The 21,735-nt window shown below is 40.9% G+C and overlaps 1 protein-coding gene across 1 annotated transcript; it reads left to right on the plus strand.

Moving 5' to 3' along the window:
• Positions 1-4,893: 4,893 nt before the first annotated feature.
• PDILT (protein disulfide isomerase like, testis expressed) lies at positions 4,894-20,825 on the plus strand (the record flags this gene model as incomplete). Its single annotated transcript, XM_065645016.1, is given in 15 exon segments — positions 4,894-5,092; positions 8,026-8,159; positions 10,344-10,481; positions 11,201-11,233; positions 11,236-11,313; positions 12,156-12,276; positions 13,066-13,148; positions 13,253-13,431; positions 13,433-13,454; positions 14,763-14,858; positions 14,860-14,884; positions 16,269-16,442; positions 18,900-18,940; positions 18,942-18,998; positions 20,754-20,825. Coding segments are annotated over 15 exon segments (1,452 nt in total), but the record flags the coding sequence as incomplete, so codon positions are not given.
• Positions 20,826-21,735: the final 910 nt, after the last annotated feature.

Consider the following 21,735-nt stretch of genomic DNA (forward strand, 5'->3'; position numbering starts at 1 on the left):
TTTTTTATTGAATGATTTAAATAAGGATCCAAACCGTAGAATAATCCTTGATGTTTGCATAGCAGAAGATCTCAAGTGAACTGCAAACACCAGTTTAAAAGTACAGAGGTCTGCACAAGAGATTATGGGCTGTGTCTCACTGTAGAAGAGAATGGGAGAATTCAAGGTCACACAAGAAAGTCTGGAACTGCAGCAAGATTAACATCCTTCTACTCTGATATGTTAAACATGAATCCATCCTTCATCTCAAGAGTCTTCTACAGAGAAAACTCTCTATCTCTAGCAAAACTGTAAAAAGAGCCTATGCAGAAAATGAAAAGTGGAACTGCTAAAATGACTTTTACCATGCCAGAAACTAATAGCTAGGAAATCAGTATCTAGCATGACAAGAGGCATATTTACAATGACTGCAGCAATCACTACACCATCAATAGAGATATAGAATGAAATTGGAGGCCACCAGCAATTAGCTAAAGAAGGAGGAACTCATCATGCTTTCATGTATACTCCAAGAATGCTCTAGGGCCATAAAACACATTTATGTATCAGCAAAATTTTTCTCTGTCAACATTTCTATATAATTTAATTCAGTAGGTTGCACTATGGAAAAAAAAACCTAGCAGCTTACTCAGGTTACTGATGTGCTGAGTCTCTCAAAATACGAGATTTCTGGTTCTCTTCCCACTTTTGCTGTATCCATTTGGTGTGGTTTCAGGCAAAATATACTCTGATTTTCTCTAAGATAGAGATGACGACGCATAATGATACCCACCTTGTTCTTGATCCTTACGCAGTCACACTGTGAATTCCTCAGAGAGGTGAAACTGATTTCTCACAAATTATTTTACGTTGCCTAGAACAAGGCTGCTAGTGGCTTGAGCTGTAAAAAAATCGGCATTTTTGACAGTCTGATTTAAAATCTGTATTCCCTTTCAGTTTTTCAGGCTTCGCTTTCAAAGTACATGTGATTTCATGTTAACCTAGTTCACTGGTTGTCCCTGGAAAACAAAAATAGCAAAATTTGAGTTGCTGACATACAAGACAGATAAAATACAAAAATGCATTTAAATCCCCAAATATGTAGACTTTATTATAGCTTATGAAATGAAAAATGTGGCAATCCACCCACATCCACCACTCTTCTTTTGGGGCACGAAGGTGTGCGTAAGATTTGCTCTACATGACCTTTAGCGGGAAGCATTCTTAGAGCAGTTCCTAAAACAAGGGAAACTCTAGTTGTCAGAGAAGGTGCTGAAAAATGCAATGCTGTTCCCCGGTGTGGGGCCTTCTTCTCACAAAGGCAACATGCAAATATTGTCTGAGCAAAGTGGCTGCAGAAATGGTGCTACAGTCCCCCCTCTGCAAGTGATTTAAAAAAGTGACTGGCTGCACCTCAATTCCTATCAGAAACAAAAAGAGAGAGTAGAAATTCAAGAGGACACTGCATGGGTGCTTTCAGCTCTCCTAGTTCTGTGACCCTTTTTATTTCTTCCCATATCCAAGCCAAAGAGCTTGAGTTGTTCTCAGATGCTGGATAATTTATTTTCAGGATTTTCTGTACCCATGATCAAGTGGTGGCAATCTGTTATCTGTTAAGATGTTCCTTTGGAGGTTCACATCTGTTTTGAAAAGGACACTTCACAAAACAGCAGTGACAGAGTGTGAGAGGGAATTCAATGATGCTTCGGTAAGACAGGTCAAAAACACTACCTAGGAAAATAATTTTAAAATCTCAAACACTTAAATTACCCTTCTTTTTATTTATGACACAAACAAAACTACTGATAATGACGACATTCTCCCATTTTTAATACAATGGTGTTTCCCAAGCTGACAGCCTGCGAGGAGCCTCTCGCTTCTGGCAGCTGTGGCATCGCACGCTGGTTTATACAGGTGTCCCACCACCCACCCATGTCCTCCCTGGTGACCGTGCCACCAACTCCGTTACCTCTCACCTGTCTGACCTTGTACTCCACTGGTACCAGCTCTCCTCGAGTCTGGAGCCTGAGACGCTGTGTTAGCCTCAGCAGCTGCTTTCTCTCCCAAATGCCCAAAGTGATTGATGTCAATAAAAATCTAAAACAAAACTCAAGAAAAGGCTCCAAATAAGAGGAGTGATGATTTCCTGCAACACTAAAGCAACTTGAAAAATAAAGCACCTGGGAGGCAAACAGAGAATGAGGGGAATGAAAAGGAATTGATGGAAAGCTGAAGAGCAGTCTAATCACTCAGTAAAGCAGGGGAAAGGTGCGTGATGGATGTTTCCACACTATTTCTGGGTAGTCAGGGAAACAGTTTTTATCTGTCTGATGAAGAAGGCTGTTCACTCACTGAACTTCCGTCTCACAGTTATCAGGTGAATGGGACTTGGATTTTCACTGGTCTCTGAGTGCAATGACTGCTTTTTATGGGATGGAGTCATAAACTTCTGCCGGCTCCAGCCAGGAACTACTAACTCTACCAATCCTCATTATCTAAGCATGCCAGTTACATTACTACTTCCACTACTAGTTACCTGCAACTCTGCCTATTCAGGTCACTCAGTGGTAAGAGATTATTCGTAAAATAACTGTTTGGAACAGAAATATTTCAGAGAAAAATGGATCCTAAACCCCCCAGACAATCTACATACCTATCTAATGTCCATACACCTTCTTAGTATTCCCTGTATATTTGGGAAGCCTCTAAGAGGCTTCAGCTTCTGTGTCTGGACTTCATCAACAATTTCTTCTGCCCCTTCCCAAGAGAGTCCCGCTTCACTCTGCAATAAGCATTTCATCTTCCAAATTCCCAGTGGTGGTAAAACAGCTGTACAACCTTAGGTTATTAGGAAAAAAATCATTATATTGACATTGCCTCTGGTGTAAAACATTGCCTTGGAATTAGCTAGAAGGTACTGGATCCTGCTCCTCTTTCCACAGCACCTCCCAGGAGCCACGCAGCCTCCTCTTGGCCAGCCCAGGAACTCGCTCTGGCTGCTCTGGGATAAGCTGCCACACGCAGCCAGTGGGTACCAGCACTCTTCAACTGCAGAGCAGGTACCTCCTGTTTTATTGAAAAGTCCACATATCTTTGCAATCATTTTAAGCGAAGATATTTCATAAAGGCTCAACACAGTGTCCCTAGAAGCAGCAGTATTTCTATAGGACAGTCAATCTCTTTCTTATGTTGACAGCTTAGAATTTCCAATAGGTATCATGGTTTTCTGCACTCACCTCTAGAACATATCAAGAGACAATTAGGGATACTGCCCTTTTTTTTTTTTTTTGGTGCTAGGAGATAACACATTACAAACTTGTTGGGGAAAAGGTTTGTAAAATCATTTTTATAATACGAAAAAAGAAAAAGAAAATGTCTCTGTAAAATCAAAATAAATGTATTTGATGAAACAGTAATTTGACATGCAATTAGAACACAATTGCTTTGGACTGATACTTTAAGGCCTATTTACTTTATTTAGGGAAGTACCTTCTATTCATCATCACAGTATCCGAGGGCCCCCTGAACAGACACAGTTTTGTTCTAATAACAAGACCCCATGTGAGCAGCTGTTCCAGTGCTGGGGTTTCCATGAGCCTAAGCCAAGATGGGTTTACATGTGGAAGAATTTGGAAGAGCCTGTCAGGTTAATACTTTGAGAAAATAACTTTATTTAATGCTACTCTTCACACTCCTTGCTGTAGCAGTTAGATGGAAGAAAATGATTGATGGCAGGGATTCGGAGCAAGGATAATGATGAATAATGCAAGAAATGTAACCCAGCACCGGGTTAGATTAGTAGTTTTATCTTTCATTTATTAGAACTCATATAGAAATGTTCATTCATTTTTTGGTTCAAATTATGTTGGGCAATGTCTTCACCAGGCTTTAGAGAAGTGCATTTGTAATTTTGTGAAGGAACAAAAGACAGTTACTTTGTTAGATATGTGCTTTGGTGCATATGTGTGCGTGCTTGTGTAAGCATATATCTGAATATGTGTACATACACACACATATATACATACACAAGAACACACATAATTGTATGAAACCAAGATTAACTGGATGTTTTTCAGTTGTTCGTGTTTGAAAAGTATATTGATGAAACGAAAAATTTTCTATGCAGCATATGAATAAAAAGATTTTGCTCTTTATAATCAAACAAATTTAACAAGATATGTCATCTCGACTTTATCAAAAGAAAGTCAAATTTGTTTTCTTTTCAACTCAAGTTACAAAACTGTAAAGCTCCAGGCCTTCACCTCTTATTTGACTTTGAATACAGAGCAGCCAACGTGTGATGAGTTTCTTTCTCTTGTTCTTTTTTCATGTTAACGTAACTTATAACTCCAGGGCCCAGACTTGGATGGCCCTTCTTCCTCCAAACACACAATGGCTATTTGAGCTAGAGAAGGGCTGGCACACAGCAGGGCATGCAGAAATACACCACTCGCCTCTAAAAGCCCATATTCTGTATGCTATATTATCTGGAAGAAAAAGCAGTTTCTGCATTACAAAGGTTCGCCTCAGTGAAATGCTTACAAAAACGGTATATTATAAAAGAGTCATAATGTGAGCAATATCTAACTACCCTTGACCTCTCTTTAACTCATACCCAGCATAGTCAGTCAGTCAAACTGCTTCTGAATTCCACGTCCCTTCTTCCCAACAGAAGACTACTGCAATTCTCCTAGTTGTTCACTGGGACCGGTCCAAGGACACGTGGAGTGGTGAAGAATCGGCACCAACACAAAGAAGCTAAAAGTAAAGATAATTCGCTGTTTATTTCTGAGTTATAAAAGACCTTGTTCAACTCCTCCACCTACTACTCAATACAAAAACCTCTACTAGAAAGCTTCACGCTGTGGCCTATGTAACCTATTCTCTTTTGCTTGATCCTTTCCACATGTTTCTTTATCTCAGTCATCTCAGAATTTGTCTGAAGAATTTGCTGAGGCTGCATAACTGCTCAAAAAAGAAGCTCCAATAATCCAATTTGGCAAAATCAATGTCACACACAAACATGATTTTGGAAAATAATTTAATGTTTGAGAATTTCCTACAGTGAAATTTTTTGTGGATGGCAGCAGGGAAGATCCCATAGACTGCAAAGGTAAACTGTCTTGTGCATTGATAAGATAATGGTATGTAATGACAGGATGTACCGATCTATTATGCTGCTGAGAAGAAAAATACAGATGCTCAGATAAAGAATACACCAAGATAGCAAGCTCGTTTTACCCCTGGTTTTAAACATGCAATTACCTCTGTACCAATATAAGAACTTGGATTTGAATTCATCTTCCAAGCATATAACTGAATATGCTTCTCTACATTTAGTTCACACAGCCAAAATCATTGCTGCTGTAATTCCACCAAGTACAGAGAATCACCCCAACAAGATGACTTACTCCCATTTACTACAATAAACATTAAAAAATGAGTTACACCAAACAAGAGTTTGGTCCTGAACCTGCTCCATTTGCACTTCTAGTTCACTGCAATTCCCCCGGGTAGCACAGCGACAGAAACAGGCTGGAGCAAAACCCTGTGCATCTAACAACACACTGTGAATTCACTAGGTTCTGTAATATACAGGTATACTTCCTAAACCAAGGAAAATAATTTTGCCATTTAGCCATAAGAGGGAGCTCATATGTGGCTCAGAAAAACCATGGAATAATTTGAAATCTTTACGGAAAGTTATTAAGCAAAGACAAGAATACTGGAATAGGACTGACTTGAGCAATCCTGGGAAATCTGGGCCTTATTAGAGGTTTTTCTTTCATGGAACATATATAAAAGAAAGATTTTTTTTTTCTTAAAATGATGAAGTTGACAAAAATTGCATGACTTCACCAAGCTTCTCTTGGTATACTCGGAGTAGATACAGTTGAGTCGTAAGTTTAATACACCAAACAAACAAACAAATAAATGACACTGAAGTTTGCCTCCTGAGCCTGTACAAAACCAAGTGCTCTGATTTCTTTAACTGCTGAGCCCCCTGTGGCTGCTGCTGCTGAAACCTGATCTTCAGTATTTTTAGTAACTTGCTCCTCCTTGCTATTGAATTTCTTCCCAAGTTCCCATCATCTAGACTTGTGCAAACAGCAGCTTCTGCACAAATGCCACCGAAAGCGTGATTCGCCATACTGCACTTTTATTAGAGGTGCTGATATGGGAGAGTGAAATCACCTACCTTCAGCTTCTCGTTAAATCTATAGCATTGACAAGAAAACCTCCTTTAAACTGGTAAACCTATCTGACAGGTATGCTTGTGAGAACTGGGAATAGAGTATGGTAACCCAGCACGCACACCCTTCAGCAGAGAGCGGCTATTTCAGACACACTCACTAGCAAGACACACGAAGTCAGGAAACCGGCTTCTGCTTTATGATTTGTACAAGATAGCATGAACCGTTTGGAGCACAGGTACCACCAATAATGACTTAAATCACATTTTGACTGGTAAGTATTTATGTACAACAACTAGTAAAATCTCACCTATCACAAGTGACTTTCAAACTACTGAAAACTGGCAACTGAAAATGCCCAGTGACCACCTAACGACTCCTCATACACAACCTGGTATACTCCATAGCACAAAAGAAACTGCAGACCTTGCTTAAATCAAGAAATTCACTCAGATATTGTATGGAAGAGAGAAATTTTGAATGGCTGTCCTGGCAAGGGACATAGCACGAAAGCCAAATCTTATGCTTTGTAAAATCACAATTTACAACTCCAAGGCCAGAATTTGGCCAGCACTAACAGGCTACACAGGCTGTTTAAAGCAACCCAATAGAAAGATTAACCACATGAGAAATATGCTGAGGTTTACATCACTGACATAAGCTGCAACAGCTCCATTCTGCACTTAGACAGCAGAAGTCAAGCACTATGCGGCCACTAGATACTGCTCTGTGCTTTGCTCTGCAGCCTGCACACTCCAGAGCAGATGCTTGCCTGCTTCACCTTAAAATAAATAGAATTTTAAACCAGTTGCAGTGCGGCCTGCTGCAAAATGACTTGATGGCAGTAAAATAGTCTGAGTCAATTTTGATCTTGTCATATTGCTAAAATGCACAGTACCAGGACTTGCATCTTTGATAATCCACTTGTACTGTACATCTTGACTCTAGCACTTCCCACCATATGGACTTTTTCCTATACAATTTTCATTAACCCTTTGCTGGACTCTTGCTCTGGTCTGAGCAGGATGTCATGCAGAGGTCAAAGGGTTACTTTATGGCTGAGATTTTCATGCCCTGAGCCTCAACTTGGGGCTCCAATTCTTCTGAAAACATGATAGTTAGAAAACATATTTTTTAAAGACTCAAGATTCCTAAAACTCTTGAAAGCTTGAAGAGAATTTACTAAATAAACTGACTGTAATCTCAGTAAAACTGGTGGTGGTAATTTGGAACCAAAAAGATGGAACAATCCAGAATTAAAGGACAACTGTGACATTTGAGCTTTGTTTCTTATGTCTAAACTGAAAAGTGAAGCTGCAGCACCACGGAGGAATTTTATCACGTCCCTGTGCCTATCAGATCCCTTCTGCAGCACTGAAGGAACAATTTTGACACCTAATTTAATTGAACAGACAATCCAATAAAATCTGCAACTGGTTTGAAGTCATTTTGGATTACACCTCAGGTCGATAGCTCTTCATAGCTTACTGTGATTTTGTGACACATGGAATCTTGCAGAACAGGTTTCCTACTTGTCTGAATTTCCTCATCTCTATTCTCCATCTGTGATTAAGCAGTTAATTGGACATACAGTCATTTGCAGAGGCCCCAGAAAACACAGTACTGTTCCATCACTGATCCTAAGTCAGCGATAGTTTAAACGGTGACTAGAAGCTGAGGTTGAATTTGGATGCCCCAAGCTCACTTTGAATCAGCTTTGAGCTCAGCCCTAAGGAGCCCAAGTCCATTTGTATTCAGCAACCTACTGCACCTCCACTGCCTCTATATTGATTGCATAGAAATTTCCGTCATTCATTTTGATGGCCATTTCAACTCTTTTTTCCTTCCACAGGGGTCAGACAGGCCTCAGCCTTTATTACATGGGTGAAAAGAAGAACAGGACCTAGCACTGTTTTAATCAGCTCTACTGATCAGGCTGAAGCCATCATACATGCTGACGATTTGGCAGTGATTGGCTTTTTTAAAGTAATTCACTGTTAAACTCAAAAGGCTGTTTTCTCTTCCAACTTTGGGATATATTGCTTGCGATGACCACCAAATCCCACACATTCAGAAGACCCAGAACCAACCTGAAAAACTCAGGCCCACAGTTTTCTCTTCATTTTTTTAAAATGTAATTGTTTCTACTTACATTTTCACAGTTCTAGATGAGCAGCCCAGGCAGAGATAAGACCATTTCATATCCACAGCACTTTTCTGAACAGGTACCCAGGCACAGAGACCTTCCACTGTTACGGCAGTGTTTGCACAGCCCTGGTCACAACAGACTTTCCTGTATCCTCAGAGAAAGAGTTTCTGCCAAACCGTCCCAAATTTGGTGGTTGCTAGGAAGTGGGTAGAACTGTTGGCCTACCCATCCTTACTTAACTCCAGCCTTTTCTTTGGAGAGACTTATCTCATTGCTGGTGTGGGTGATACTGCTACGGGAGTCTCCAAATGCAAAAAGTTGTAAACCCTGCCCAGAGTTGTAACCGATCTAAAAATCCAGGGTTACCTGATAGCTGCATTTCTATTCAAACATGGTGTAAAATCATAGACATGAATAGTTGCAGGCTGTTCTGGTGAAAGAATGTTCCTTTCCTGCCTAATTCAATCAAAAAAGCAGTAAATATTGTCTAATATACTGAAGTGCCTTTCTGCATCTTTCCATCTGATGATTTAAACAACTTCAACGAAACGCGGTGTGGGGGGCAGAGCACAGCTCCATGAACATCACACTAACTGTGGTTTTTAGATCCTGCCAGCTAAGAAATCTGCATGGGTAGGAAGTCATAAAATATTATGCTGTATACGATCCAACTCATGTTGTCCTTTCTCCAGAAAATTCCTACGAGTTTCGAGATCTGAGAAAAGTTCTTAGGATTTGGGGCTGAATGATACAGAACAATAGTTAAATAGCGCAAAATAAATTTCAGCTGTCAAGTCATGCAGTCAGAAGTCAGTGAGATAGGAATAGTTTTTCCTGCTTTTTCAACGTGTCCTTGAAATCTTTAATATCTGAAACACTCAATTAAGAGTTTTCTCTAACTAAAGAGACTTTTATTCTGGTACCTCTCTGCCCAGTTCGAAGCACAATGTCTGGACTCATACCTGAACTGATAAGATCCAAAATGTGCTGGCTACAGTGCATAGTCCAAGTTTTCTGGATGTGGAAAACGGATTCATTACCAGAATGCCCCACGGTAACAGAGCTGGCAAACACATACGGTGTAATAGGACAAACTGTGAAAATGCTCAAGGTGCCCAGAATTTTGCTTTGCAGCCATTGATGAAGGAAGGCAGATTTCCAGTGCTGGGCCAGATTGAGAAGTCATTGCCGTGGCAGTGATGTCGGAGAGCTCCTGACCCCACTGACAGCGGATGCTGCCTGCACGTGTTTGACTGGACTCTGATTTCACTCAGGGGCTGAAATGACAATACATGAGCATGAGTTATGGCATGTCAGAAATTTAATGGGTGGAAGCCAACAAAATAGTGCCCAAGCAAATAAAGAGCTGTATTTGGCCTTCCATTAGTCACAGATTGCTCACAAATGTGAGTGCCAGGATGTGCTGGGAGGTCTCAGCATATAAATTACTATTCATCTAGCATGAAATAATTGTCTGATTAAATCAAATCTGGAGGTGCTGTTGCCTTTCATCATGCTTATTTACTATTAGTTTGAGGGTGGACAGCACAGTGACTATTTGACAGATGTAGGAGTCAAGGTCCCTGCCTTGAAGAGCACTCAAAGCACCAAACACATCTGTCAGGTCCTCTTGCAAGCCGAGAGCCCTCCTCTCTAATCCATCTCATCCTGCCGGCTGTGCAGAGCTGTTGGCACCATCCTTTGCCATCTGCAGAGCACGGAAATGCCGGGGGGTGCAGGGCAGAAGAGAGGAGCACAGGAAGGACACTGGGGACCATGCGCCATCCATATTGAAGCAGGTCAGCCAACACCAGCTGGACAGGTGAATGCACCAGCGATGTCACAGCACTCCTAGGATCTCCCCATGGAGGTAATCATGACAAGCCAAACACACTTTACAATGACACTGTTCTTCTCTACCTCACAAGCTTTCAGGGTCCTGCCTCACCTGTAGCTCTCACTCCCACACATCCTAGCAGGATGCAGGACACGGTGGTAATAAATACTCTTTTGGGGACTAGGAACGTCACAAAGACAGCGTGGAGGTTTTCTGTGACATGGCAAGAGATGTGCGGGAGAGGCCTTTCAGGATAACAGCCAGCGAGGACGTCCGTGCTAACTGTGGCATCCAGAAGAACAGTCGTGTTGTGTTTAGGAAGGCAGGAGCACAAAAGCCTAGCAGGCAAGGTGCAGCAAGCTGCTGTGGCAGCTTCGAGCTATGGAAAGGCAGTTTGGGAATTTTTCAGGCTAAATAATTTCCTAGTTGAAACTCAAACAACTTAACACAAAAAATATCGCATTTACAGACAGGAGAGGCAAGTAAGAGGCAAATAGCAACCTTTGGACAACTGATATTTTCAGTCTGGATGCCTACATTCAAGCTCCTAATTTATACTTAAGGATCTGGATAAAATAACTTTATTTTCCAACCCACATTCTAAACAACATGTACTGCCAGGTTCAGTGAGTTTTGCAGATGTTTACCTCTTTTCCCTTGCATCGTTTTTGGCCATCTTCAACAACAAAAGTGGCCAACAAGAACAAAACCACACATAAGTTGCACCAACATTTAGGCTATAAAGTGGTCAGACCAAGGGCATTCTGAGTGTATGTCACAGATAGTGTGTACAGAAATAGAAAAGGTCTTTCAGTATATTAAGATTACTGAGCAAATTAAAACTGTCAGATGTACCTTGAATTTTAGCCATAATCTTGTTCTGTAATCTAGCTGTGACATTTATTGTACAAGTTATGGAATTTCAGTTACTGAGGATCATAAAACAGCAAAGGTGAGAACAACATTTCAGAGTAAAGACAGTCTCTTTGTTCCTATAGTTGATACAGCAAACAAACCCGCAAACTTCACTATTTGTCCAAGGGAAAAACTATGCATAATGAAGTGCTTGAAGATGGGAGAGACAGAACAAACTGGATCTAATGAGGCTAATAAAAACCTTTACCTTGGATTTGGTCACTGAAGATAATCCTGAGGTGTGCGTATTTCTCTGTATTAACAAAAGCCACAGTAGAAAGACAGGAACCCATGCAGAAAAGAGGCCTGGGGATGCTGTTTCTTAGAGCAGATGGGCAACTGCTGGCCGGTGAACTTGCCTGAGCATGCAAACACCTCCCTCCTGGGGACCCAACACCACGGCCCAGGCTGCTTCTGCAGCAGCAAAGTGGGGCGGGAGGCGGGAACATCAGTCCCTAATCCTGGCTCCAACCTTTCCACTACCACGCAGCAACCGACCGGGTCCTCCGGGCCAAGACAAGGAAGAAAGGAACCAGCAATAACTGTTGCTAGTGCAGGTAGGAAGGGAAAGACATGGAAATATCTGCCTGCGTGGGGGGTACTCCATTGCCTCTGGTCATGGGGTGGCATGAGAACAAGGGCAGCTCCGTGCAGGGATGGAGAGGGGAGCTGCTGATGCCACCCAGACGTGACGGCAGGACCCAGCCAGGTCCAGCTCCTCCGGCTGCTGCAGTTGGGCCTCCTTGCCTTCTGCTTTCAGCACATCTTTAGCACTAATTCTTCAATGTGTGTTATACAGGTCAGACTAGAAGATCGTAACAGTCCCTTTTGGCTGTAAAAATCTATGAATAACAATGAGGTTTTTCCTGGAACAGAGAAAACAGGTGGCAGCTGCTGATTCTTCTCACTATCTTCTTTAAAACAATGAAAAAAAAATCCAATGGCTATGGAAATCATTGGGAACTGAGTCTTAAAAGTAAAATTTGCAATAGCAGAACTGAATGGAACTGACACTGTGAGCTTCTGATTCACTGTTCTGCTTACAGAGAGTGGAACAGATGTTGAGTCTTTTGTTTCCCAGACATCTGTGAAGATTTTTGATGCCCCTGTTGAAAAACACATCCTGCTGTTCACCCCAATGAACTCAGAGACTTTCAATAGGCTTTATGAAAACTACAAGTCTGCTGCTGTGGAATTGAAAGGTTTGTAATGCTGAATCCTGCTTTGCAAATACGAATGCTGAAAGATCAATGGAAAAACACTCACCAATGTTACTGGTAAAAGTACACTGCTGTCAGTCCATCTTCTATTTCTACCAAACCATTTAAAACCAGTTTACCTAACTATTATTTTAATTCGTTAGGGACACAAGCTGAAAAGTAAAACTTCACTTGAAAATTATTCTTTTAAATGCAAAGATCACACAAACCAACACAAATTCCACCTGCTCTCAATAAACCTGTTTCTGATTTTACAAATATGACTTTCTAGGAGCAACTTTCAACCAAAGATAGTTCTAGCAAGGTTCTAGCAATTTCTGCCACCACCAGGAAATGCCATGAGGATCTCAGGGTATTGACTGAACCGAGAGCTTGAACCAGCTACGAAACCTGAGAAATATTGCAATCTGCATAGCCTTGCTCACAGGACACCTGTTTGTGTGTATATAAACAGGTGTAGGAGGTCACACACAGAAGTATTTCAGTTTTTCATTGTCAGTCACTGTGGTGCTACTCCTGCTCCAAGTTTGTGAGACACTGAAGAATGGTATGTCATCTAGGAATAAAATATCATACATTAGTATCTGTAAGGACATGTGGATTACAGGTGATTCAGCTCCTTTTTCCTGTTAAGACTTATTAGAAAGAGAAATAAGAGTTTTGAAGGGTAATTTAGAAGTGTTACTAAAATAGGTGATAGCAAACCACTGTGAAAGGACAGAGGGAAAAGCTTCATTCCTCTTGGCTACTTAAGCACCTGTTATTAAGTAGGTTCAAGGAATGAAAAAGTCCACAGAGCTGCTGGTTGTTCGACTGAGACCAAAACGTCGTTCTACACAATTCATTCTTTTCAGGTTAGGTCCTAACCCACTGCCAAGCCCCATGGTCCATTTCTCTAAAATGGCTAAACCAAAGCTGGAAGACTCAACCAGAGGCATGACTCTCTCTTTATTATCAGATAATATTTGCCTTGGTGGATACCAATGAAACAAGGAATGGACAAGTTTTGGAGTATTTTCGCATCAGGGAGGTTGACCACATCATGGAGGTTTCCGCCATGAGAATCCTAAATCCTGCAAGCGATGCAAAGTACGAAATGCCTGCAGACAAGGTGACTGTGGAGAACCTGAAAGAATTTCGTCCTAAATGGAAAAGCGAAGGTATGTTCGTTACTAATGAAATGCCCCTCTACTACACTAGCTAAAACACTAACCAATTTGCAAAAAATCGTTTTTCTGCTTAGAACAATGTGCTGTTCCGATCATCAGTTTATTAATTTACTCTCACTCTAATGCATTCATCTACAGTTGTTGACAGAGCATTCCTCTGTATTTAACAACTGAAGTGGACTACGAAGTTCTCCAGTCCTCCTATGTAAAAATCATTTATGGCCCAATATTTTAGTTTATTTCAGCTGACATATTTTAGTGGTTTAAAAACTCCCTAGGTCTCAATCTTTCTAATACAGTAATGGAGAAACTTCACTTCCTTAGTTAGGAGGGATGCAAACAATGACTGGAACAGCTTTTGAGGTTACAGATAAGTCCAGTAAATAGAAAATGGACAGTTTCAAAGTGCAGTCAGGTTTGGTATTTGTTGTGAGCAAGTTTAGCAGAGTGAATTTTCATGGGGGATCATTCCTAATGGTAAATACAGAATTTGTTGTCATAATGAGGCAGCATCCTCTACACTCGCATGAAAAATACATTAAAATGCTTTGCTTATTCAGTGCTCTTCAGGGTGATTTACTTTTGTTCCCATCACAAAGAGAAAAGATTAAGTAGTCAGCCTGACAGCAGGCAGAATTTAAGAGATTTGAGTAGCAGATCCTGATTTCAATGTTGGAGGGGGCAGAAGGACAGAAGAGGAGCAGATGTCTTCTCAACCAGGATCTGCTTGGGTAGCACAGTCGCACCAGGGAACAGCTTCCACGGGCAATGTGTCCCTTTCTACTACTGTGCTGTGGTGTAAAAGGAAAGAAATTGCCACCTAGTATATAAATAGTATGAGTCGTGGGGACTGTGACTGGTGGTGAAGGCAGGGATTGAAGCAGCAATGTGCACTTTCTGGTGTGTTTTACATCACTTCTGAGAGCCCACAACAGGTAAGATTTTCAGTAGTCTAGCTTCTGAACACTAGGCAGCAGGAATTCAGGTCAACGAACGCAGCTGTGTTCCAAAGGGTCATTTTCAGACAACCTACTATGGAGCCTGTATTGAAGAAAGGGACAAGTATTATAATTCTGACCACCAATTATTCAGGGGTCCGAGAAGCCAGCTCCCTGCTGAAGAGATAGAAGGTGATAGCACATGAAGGCTCGCTAGGATGTAGAGATATAAAAAAATAACATACAGTAATAGTGCACATTAGTTAGAGAAACATCCCATCAGTCTCACATTAACTTGAGCTGGAGTGCAGTTTCTTGATGCTCCCTGCACTTTCACAGCCGTGTTTCTGTTTCTGCTCAGCTACACCTCTCTAGAGAAGAAATTCTAGAGGTCTGGGAAAAGACGCCTGTCAATGTGCTTGTTGGGAAGAATTTCAACAGGATCGTCTTTAATAAGGACCACGACTGTGTTTGTTACGTTTTGTAAGTGTCAATGCATTCAGATTAAGTTGCTTCAACATGATCAATTGGAAGTGAAAAATGAAAGCTATTATACATACACACTGAACTCATCTTTGCACTGTACAGAAGCCCAGCTTAATGAATTTTTGTCATCTGATGAAAGCATTGAAGAAAAAAATTGTCATATCTATGGAAACATTGTGATACCTTTGCAGACTTAGGGTTGTACTCAGTAAAACTGCATCCTTTAAGTAAATATTTGTCAAGGCCACATCAAATCTCAGTGTTGAAAGACAAAATGACACTAGAATGTCATGTTGTACAACGGAACATTACAACATGCTGTTCTGTAAGAGTCAGGCTGTCTTCCAAGGACAAAAGGAAAGTTAAAGTGAAGCTGTCTGGTTATAATGCTCTAGGATTAAATCCCAGAGATTAAATCGTAATTGTGGTTTAGCAAATTATAACTATTCTTTTCCTTTTCTGTCTGAAAGGGAAGCAGCTTTCCTGCTTGACCCTTCCCAGCAAGAAACTCTTGCCCCATCCCTGCAACGGCCAGCAGGGATTAGTTTGTGCCTTAGTTACTTCAGTAGAACAAACACACAGCATTCACGTAAATATAGACAATTATATTGCCAAATTCCAAAAGTTCTTAACGGTGTATGTGCCTGCAATCCTCCCTGTTGGCTGCAGCCATCTAATTCATGCAACTCATTTTTACATTTCATTATCACGAACAAACCATTCTAAGTAGGAACTGAACTGTCCTCTGAAAATGAAAAGCTGGTAAATGGGATGCAGCATATTCAGGGAAGTGCCCCAGCAATGTTAATTCCAGTGTGAGCACTGTTCTCAGGACTGACGGACTGTGACTGTGTTGTATGCTATATAACGGGATACCGGGTTCTCAGCAGTTTGCCTTCTTGCTAACCTGCATGAGTGCGGTGCTCAGAGACAAAACACCACCACACCTCAAACTCCTCCTTTTAGTGTCAATATAGTATAGTATAGTTTATGAACACAGTTAATTTTAGTATGCAGAAAGCATTTTGTGCTTCTGGCAAGTATTTCAGCACAGGAATGATGCAGGCCTTACTTGGGTTGCGCTGGTTATCTGGCACACATCTCCAGCAAAGCCATATGACAAGTGTGTGTTTGTTATAGTCATAAAAGGCTAAAGAGAGCTAAAGCAGCACTGCTGTCAGAAATGTGTTAGTGAATAACTAGTTATCACTACATGAAAACTCATGAAATTCATGAAGGGTGAATGGTTTCAAGTAGAGACTGATCACAACTGAAATCCAAACCCTTGTTAACATTAAGGGCTAAATGGGTTCCAGTGATTGCACCAGCACATGCTCTTCTGCCAGACTGTAGCCTTCTACCTTCATCTTTAAATTTGCAGATGCCCCTTAGTCCTATGACTGCAGAAAACTCCTGCCAATCTGGGATAAGCTAGGAGAGCAATATGAAAGTCGCAAAGACATAATCATTGCAAAGACAGATGTCACAGCAAACGACATCCTGTCCCTCAGATCAGATCTCTATCTGCTCTTCAGACTCTTCATTTCCAGGTGAGAAGCTGTCAGGGAAGAATGTGGACACATAGCTGCACACGGGGGTGAGGGGTGTGCATGTGTGCATGTCACAGTGAGAAAGAAGTCCTTTAAGCAAGAAAGCTTTGGTCCTTATCTACTCCACACTGGATTCATTGCTGTCAAGAACCCAAATCAGAGGAGAAACCTTGCTATATTGTCTTCTATGTGTGAGGCTGTGGCAAGAGCACATGTACCTTTTACTGACTTGGACCTACAGCTCATTACAGGCTCACATTCTGCTGTTTAACAGCCTCCAATCTGCCTGTTGGGTTCTAGCAACAGTCTCAACTCAGAGTGAACTTGCAGATACCTCCTAATCACTGCAGTGTCTTTTTACTTCAAACCATGACAAGAGATGTGGAGTCACAGAACTACCCTCTGTGCCAGTTGTTTCTGGAGCAGGTACGACTACAGCCTCTCAAACGCTGGTACTGCTCTTGTTATATCCTCTACATTCTCACAAAACTCAGATCCCAAAACCTTCTTCTTTACACTTATGCCAGTAATTTTACTCCATCGGCGCATCATGGTCTCAATTGGGAACATTTGTTGTCAAGACCAATGATCTTTAGAAAATGCTACCTAATGCATCAACGATGTTACGCAATAAAGCAAAAATGCTGCTGAAAGAGAAGGCAAAGAAAAATATTAAGTAGTTACATTTCTCCATCTACATAGATAATCTAATTAAAAAGAAAATATCTCTGAAGCAAAAAAAAAAAATCTAAGACACTGTTCTAATTAAAACATTAGTAAGCTTTTCATTTTTCATCTTGGTCCCAAACTTAAATTAAATTCTAAGGCATTTGCCCATGCCCTCGTTTAATCTTTTAGGGAGAGATTTTCCTCTCTGCTGTGCATGCACGGCTTCTAATGTATTGAACTGCAGTCCTGCACGCTCGCACCATGTTTAGTCTTCATGCGGAAAAGCAGAAACCCACTAAATGCTCATAATAAATGTCAGTTTGTCAAAAAGTACCAGTAACAGCTTTCATTAACTATTAAAGGATTGTTTCATACTTACAAATACCCTGAAATTAAACAGTATTTGAAATCTCAAGTTCTTCTTTGTGCACCACGTTTTTATACCAGTTCCATCTACTTCAGAGATTTTAACTTTATTTGGCGCCCAGCGCAGGTGTCCTGTGGGTGTCTGCAGCGGCCGACCCAAGCGTTCTGGCCTCTTTCTCACAGCACTATATCCAGAGCTGGCCACAGACAGATTTACGCACTACAGACCATCATAAATGACCTGAGACACACTCAAGCCACTAATGCACAGTCACTGCAACAGCTCTCAGTCGTTTCCTACCCGACCAGCAGTTACACCAGGAATTCTCCCATGTATACTTTTCCTTTTCTAGAAGTTAATGAAAGTGAGAGCACAGGATACAAATGTCATACCACAATGTGACAAGGCTCAGATTATCTACTGTGTTTTTCACTGTACAGGCACTGCCCCAAAATTACAATCCCTACTCTCTAATTCTGGCCATGAAAAGAGCAATAGAAGTGATTTGGAGCTGAAGAGAAACTGGTATGTTCAGAACGAAGAAAAAGAGGAACACGAAACATACACAGTTAACACCACCACCTGATGCAACCTTGATTTCACATCTTTTCTAGCCTGCAGTATTTTGCTTGTGTTAGAAACATAAACACAGGAGCCTTCCAGTTACCTCTACTGAACCTTCGCATTGTTTAAGAACCAAGGATGAAGTGAACACTTAATGCAGAAGCAGGAGGAACTTTGAAGATGAAATAACTACAGAAGACTCTAGAAAGCACATCAAAATGCACATAAAGGAATCTGAACCCGCTCCTGATAAAGTATGGTGCCAAGACCTACTCGGAGAATTTTAAAGCTCTAAACTGAAACTGCTTCTTCCATTAAACTTCCTCAGAAGAAAATCCTCAGCAAACCCCCAACTTAAGGTGAAGTATAAGAAAATTAGTGTCACTGTTCATCATCCTCCTGTTCTTATGGCACATTCAAGCAGTGCGACAGCTGGTACTTCTGGACTGTGTATTTCAAAACTTTCTCAGAATTTGAATTTCCATCAAAATCTTTAGACAGCTTTGAATACCATGCCTAGACACTTAAGAGACTCTGCTCTGCAAAATATCTTGCAAATGTTTATTGTTAAACACAGAAAAGACACTGATGTCAGTAGTTGGCAGGATCCCAGACTGGTATTATACAATAATGGTCATGATTTTTATACAAATCCATTTCTTCTTAGGGATATACATCGATTTCTTCCTTACATTTACTTGAGTTTCAGGTGACATTGGAACCTACTATGCCTCTGCTCTCACTTTCTAAACTGAGCACAAAGGCTAGAGTTTGGTCAGTCTAAAGAACTGAAGTCCTCCTGCTAATCATGCTGTTATTTCCAACATTTCGCATACAGAGTTAAATACTTAACATTAACATTATTTTCAGGAGGTGGCCTATGCCAGGGAGCATGTTCTTGGAGGCATGTTCTGAATTCTTAGAAGAACAACATAAGACAAAAGCAGAGCCAGGAGAGAAGGTAGGCACTGGATCCAAACACTGACTGATGTGCTGTGCAACCCAAGGTATGTTCACACCTTGTGCAGGAATACCTGAACTGCTACAGCACAGCCAAGCGTACGGGCTTCAGCCACCGCTCACAACCCTGCTGGGGTGGTTCTTACCAGCTCTTAGCTGGTTTTACACTGACTGGCCTGGCACGGCCACGCTAACTGCAGTCATACAGCACTGCCTGGCAGGCACGCACCCACTCACATCCTTGTTTTCATCACACAAGAGCCTCTTCTCTCACTGCTCATGTTACCACTGAGTCACTACGTTAACACCCTGGTAGTACTGCGTGGCAGAAAGGAACCTGCACCTTGGCAGGTGTAAGCAAAACTGTCAGGATTTTAGCTGGAAAAAAGGATACCCCAGCTAAGTTACTTTAAGCTGTAACTGGGGAGTGGTTCAAATATCCACTGCCCACCTCATCCTGCTGCCTTCAGTGCAGCTTCTCTGTAAAGCAAGGGCACAACTGAGAGCAAACGTTGTCCCCTCTCTTGGCAATCTGGTTATGATTAGTGGCCAATTCCCAAACCCTTTCTGTAAATCAGACCAGATAAGCATCTGTCGTCCCAGATCAGCCTTTTATCTAATCCCAGACACTTCACTGCAAAGAGACATACTGTAAGTGAACAATGTGATCAAGTTCCACACAGACAGGTACGAGCAACAGAAAAAACCTGACATATAGATGGGGACACAGTGTTCAACCTGTATAACAATCATGGGCCCATTCTACCTGAAAGTGAAGAAGTAGATCCACAGGGTAGCAGTCATTATCATTAACACTCTTTTCAATTAGCAGGGAAACTGTCTGTGGGCAGAGAAACAAGGTTGAGTTTTCAGACATTTCCACCAGAGGCTTTGATTTGCTCCTGAATTCACTGCTCAAATAGGTGGTTACAGATGGAGACAGATGACTAAATTAAAACTGAGACTAAGTAGTCTGCAATGATGGATCAGACATCCAGCTCTGCCCAGACATTGACGCTTCTGTTTTCCAATACCGAAAGCCTCTGTTTGGTGTCTGCCTCTGTCACACATCCTTTAGTGATGTGTTTGAAACACGTTATGTTGAGTCCTATGTACAGTCTTTTACATACAATGTTAGAGCAGTGCATATTCTGTCAACTCATCTTCATGATTTATTTCCCATTAAAGAAGAAGTAAAAAAGCCAGCTCAGGAAACACCATTCAAAAAAATGTTCTATGTAGCAAAAGGGGTGAGTAATTAGTGTTTGCTCATCTATTCATGTTCTCCATCCTTACCTGACACCCAGGAAATCTTCCCAGCAGACTGTGGTATTAGACCATTTGCAGTACAGTGCTTGATATCAAGTCCTCTGTCGGAGGAACTCCTCATCCTCACCTCAGGGCATTCACAAACAAGAGAAATAGAAGGTAGTTTCTTTTGAGATTGCCTAGGAAAGACTGTCTTATGCCTGTCAGCTTACAAAACACGGTTTTCCAAGTTCTTATTAAACCTTCACACAAAGCCTCATTTAAGCTTTGCCATAACCAGTGTAAAGGTTTGAAAACATAACACATTTTAGCAACAGCTGCGCTACTTCTGACCTCATTAACGTCCTCAGGTTCCTTGGTTGAAAAGATTAATATGTGCATTTCATATAATCTTAAATTTTTTTTTGAAGTAAAGAACTACTAGAGCAATTCTCTTTGTGAATATCAGTAATAAGCAGCTTTGCTCCTGCATTTGCTTTTTTAAAAGGATCCTTCAGGAGAAATCAAAGAGCATCTCGGCTAAAAAGAAACTGTAATAACAGAGAAAGAACTTCAATAGTACAGAGAAAGAGCAAAACTCTGAGGATTGTGGGGAATCCTTCCTGGAATGAACTCACTGGAAGAACGAATCATCTCAAGGCAACAAAGATCAAAAAATAAAAGTAAAGAATTCAATATCAATGGCTCATTATGTGTAATCTTTCTTCTGAATCCAATTTAACTCCTAGTTTTATCAGGACCAGTTGTCATGGGTTCATAAAATATTGTCAATTTTGCTTACATAATGTCTCTATTATCAATAAAACTGCTCGCATCTAGAAAGGTGTGTGTGCCTTGGCAAATGGATCAAAATATAAAACTATTCTTTCTAAACAAAATCTGCAACAGGTTTGCAATGAGTTGCTCTCCAATTTACCCTAAGACAGCCCTATTGTTTCCAAGGGAAATTAACTGCTCCCAGAAGGATGGGAGTAACACTGCAAAGAGCATTTCTATAGTGTTCTTCAAAAGAAGTAACTAAAGCTAAGGGCTATGCCCAAAGGGGCATCAAGAGGCAGTTCCTGATTTATTATCAAGCAGGAAAAAACACAGAAATCAAGATATAATTTAATTCCAATAAGAAACATACCACACCTAATACACAAGACACAGGTATGATTCCCATTTTAGTTACGTTAAGTCCCATAACCACTCCACATGTATGATAAAAGTGCAGCTGGTGAAACTGCTCGACAATAATAACTTCTTCTTGTAAGAGCCAGATAAAGCAGAAATAAATCCAAAAATCTGAAACTTTTTCTTACAGAATAAATAAAAATATCAGTTATTAATATTTCATTTCAAAAGCAGATTTCCAGAGTCTTTGTTCCCAACTTGTTAATGCTAATAAGTTACTTTCCTACGTAAGGGAGGAAAAAAAGTGAAAACTTACAAAATGAAGGAAAACCCATTCGAATGGAAGGAGGATT

Source organism: Caloenas nicobarica, chromosome 14, assembly GCF_036013445.1.
Source record: "Caloenas nicobarica isolate bCalNic1 chromosome 14, bCalNic1.hap1, whole genome shotgun sequence".
Lineage (NCBI taxonomy): Eukaryota > Metazoa > Chordata > Aves > Columbiformes > Columbidae > Caloenas > Caloenas nicobarica.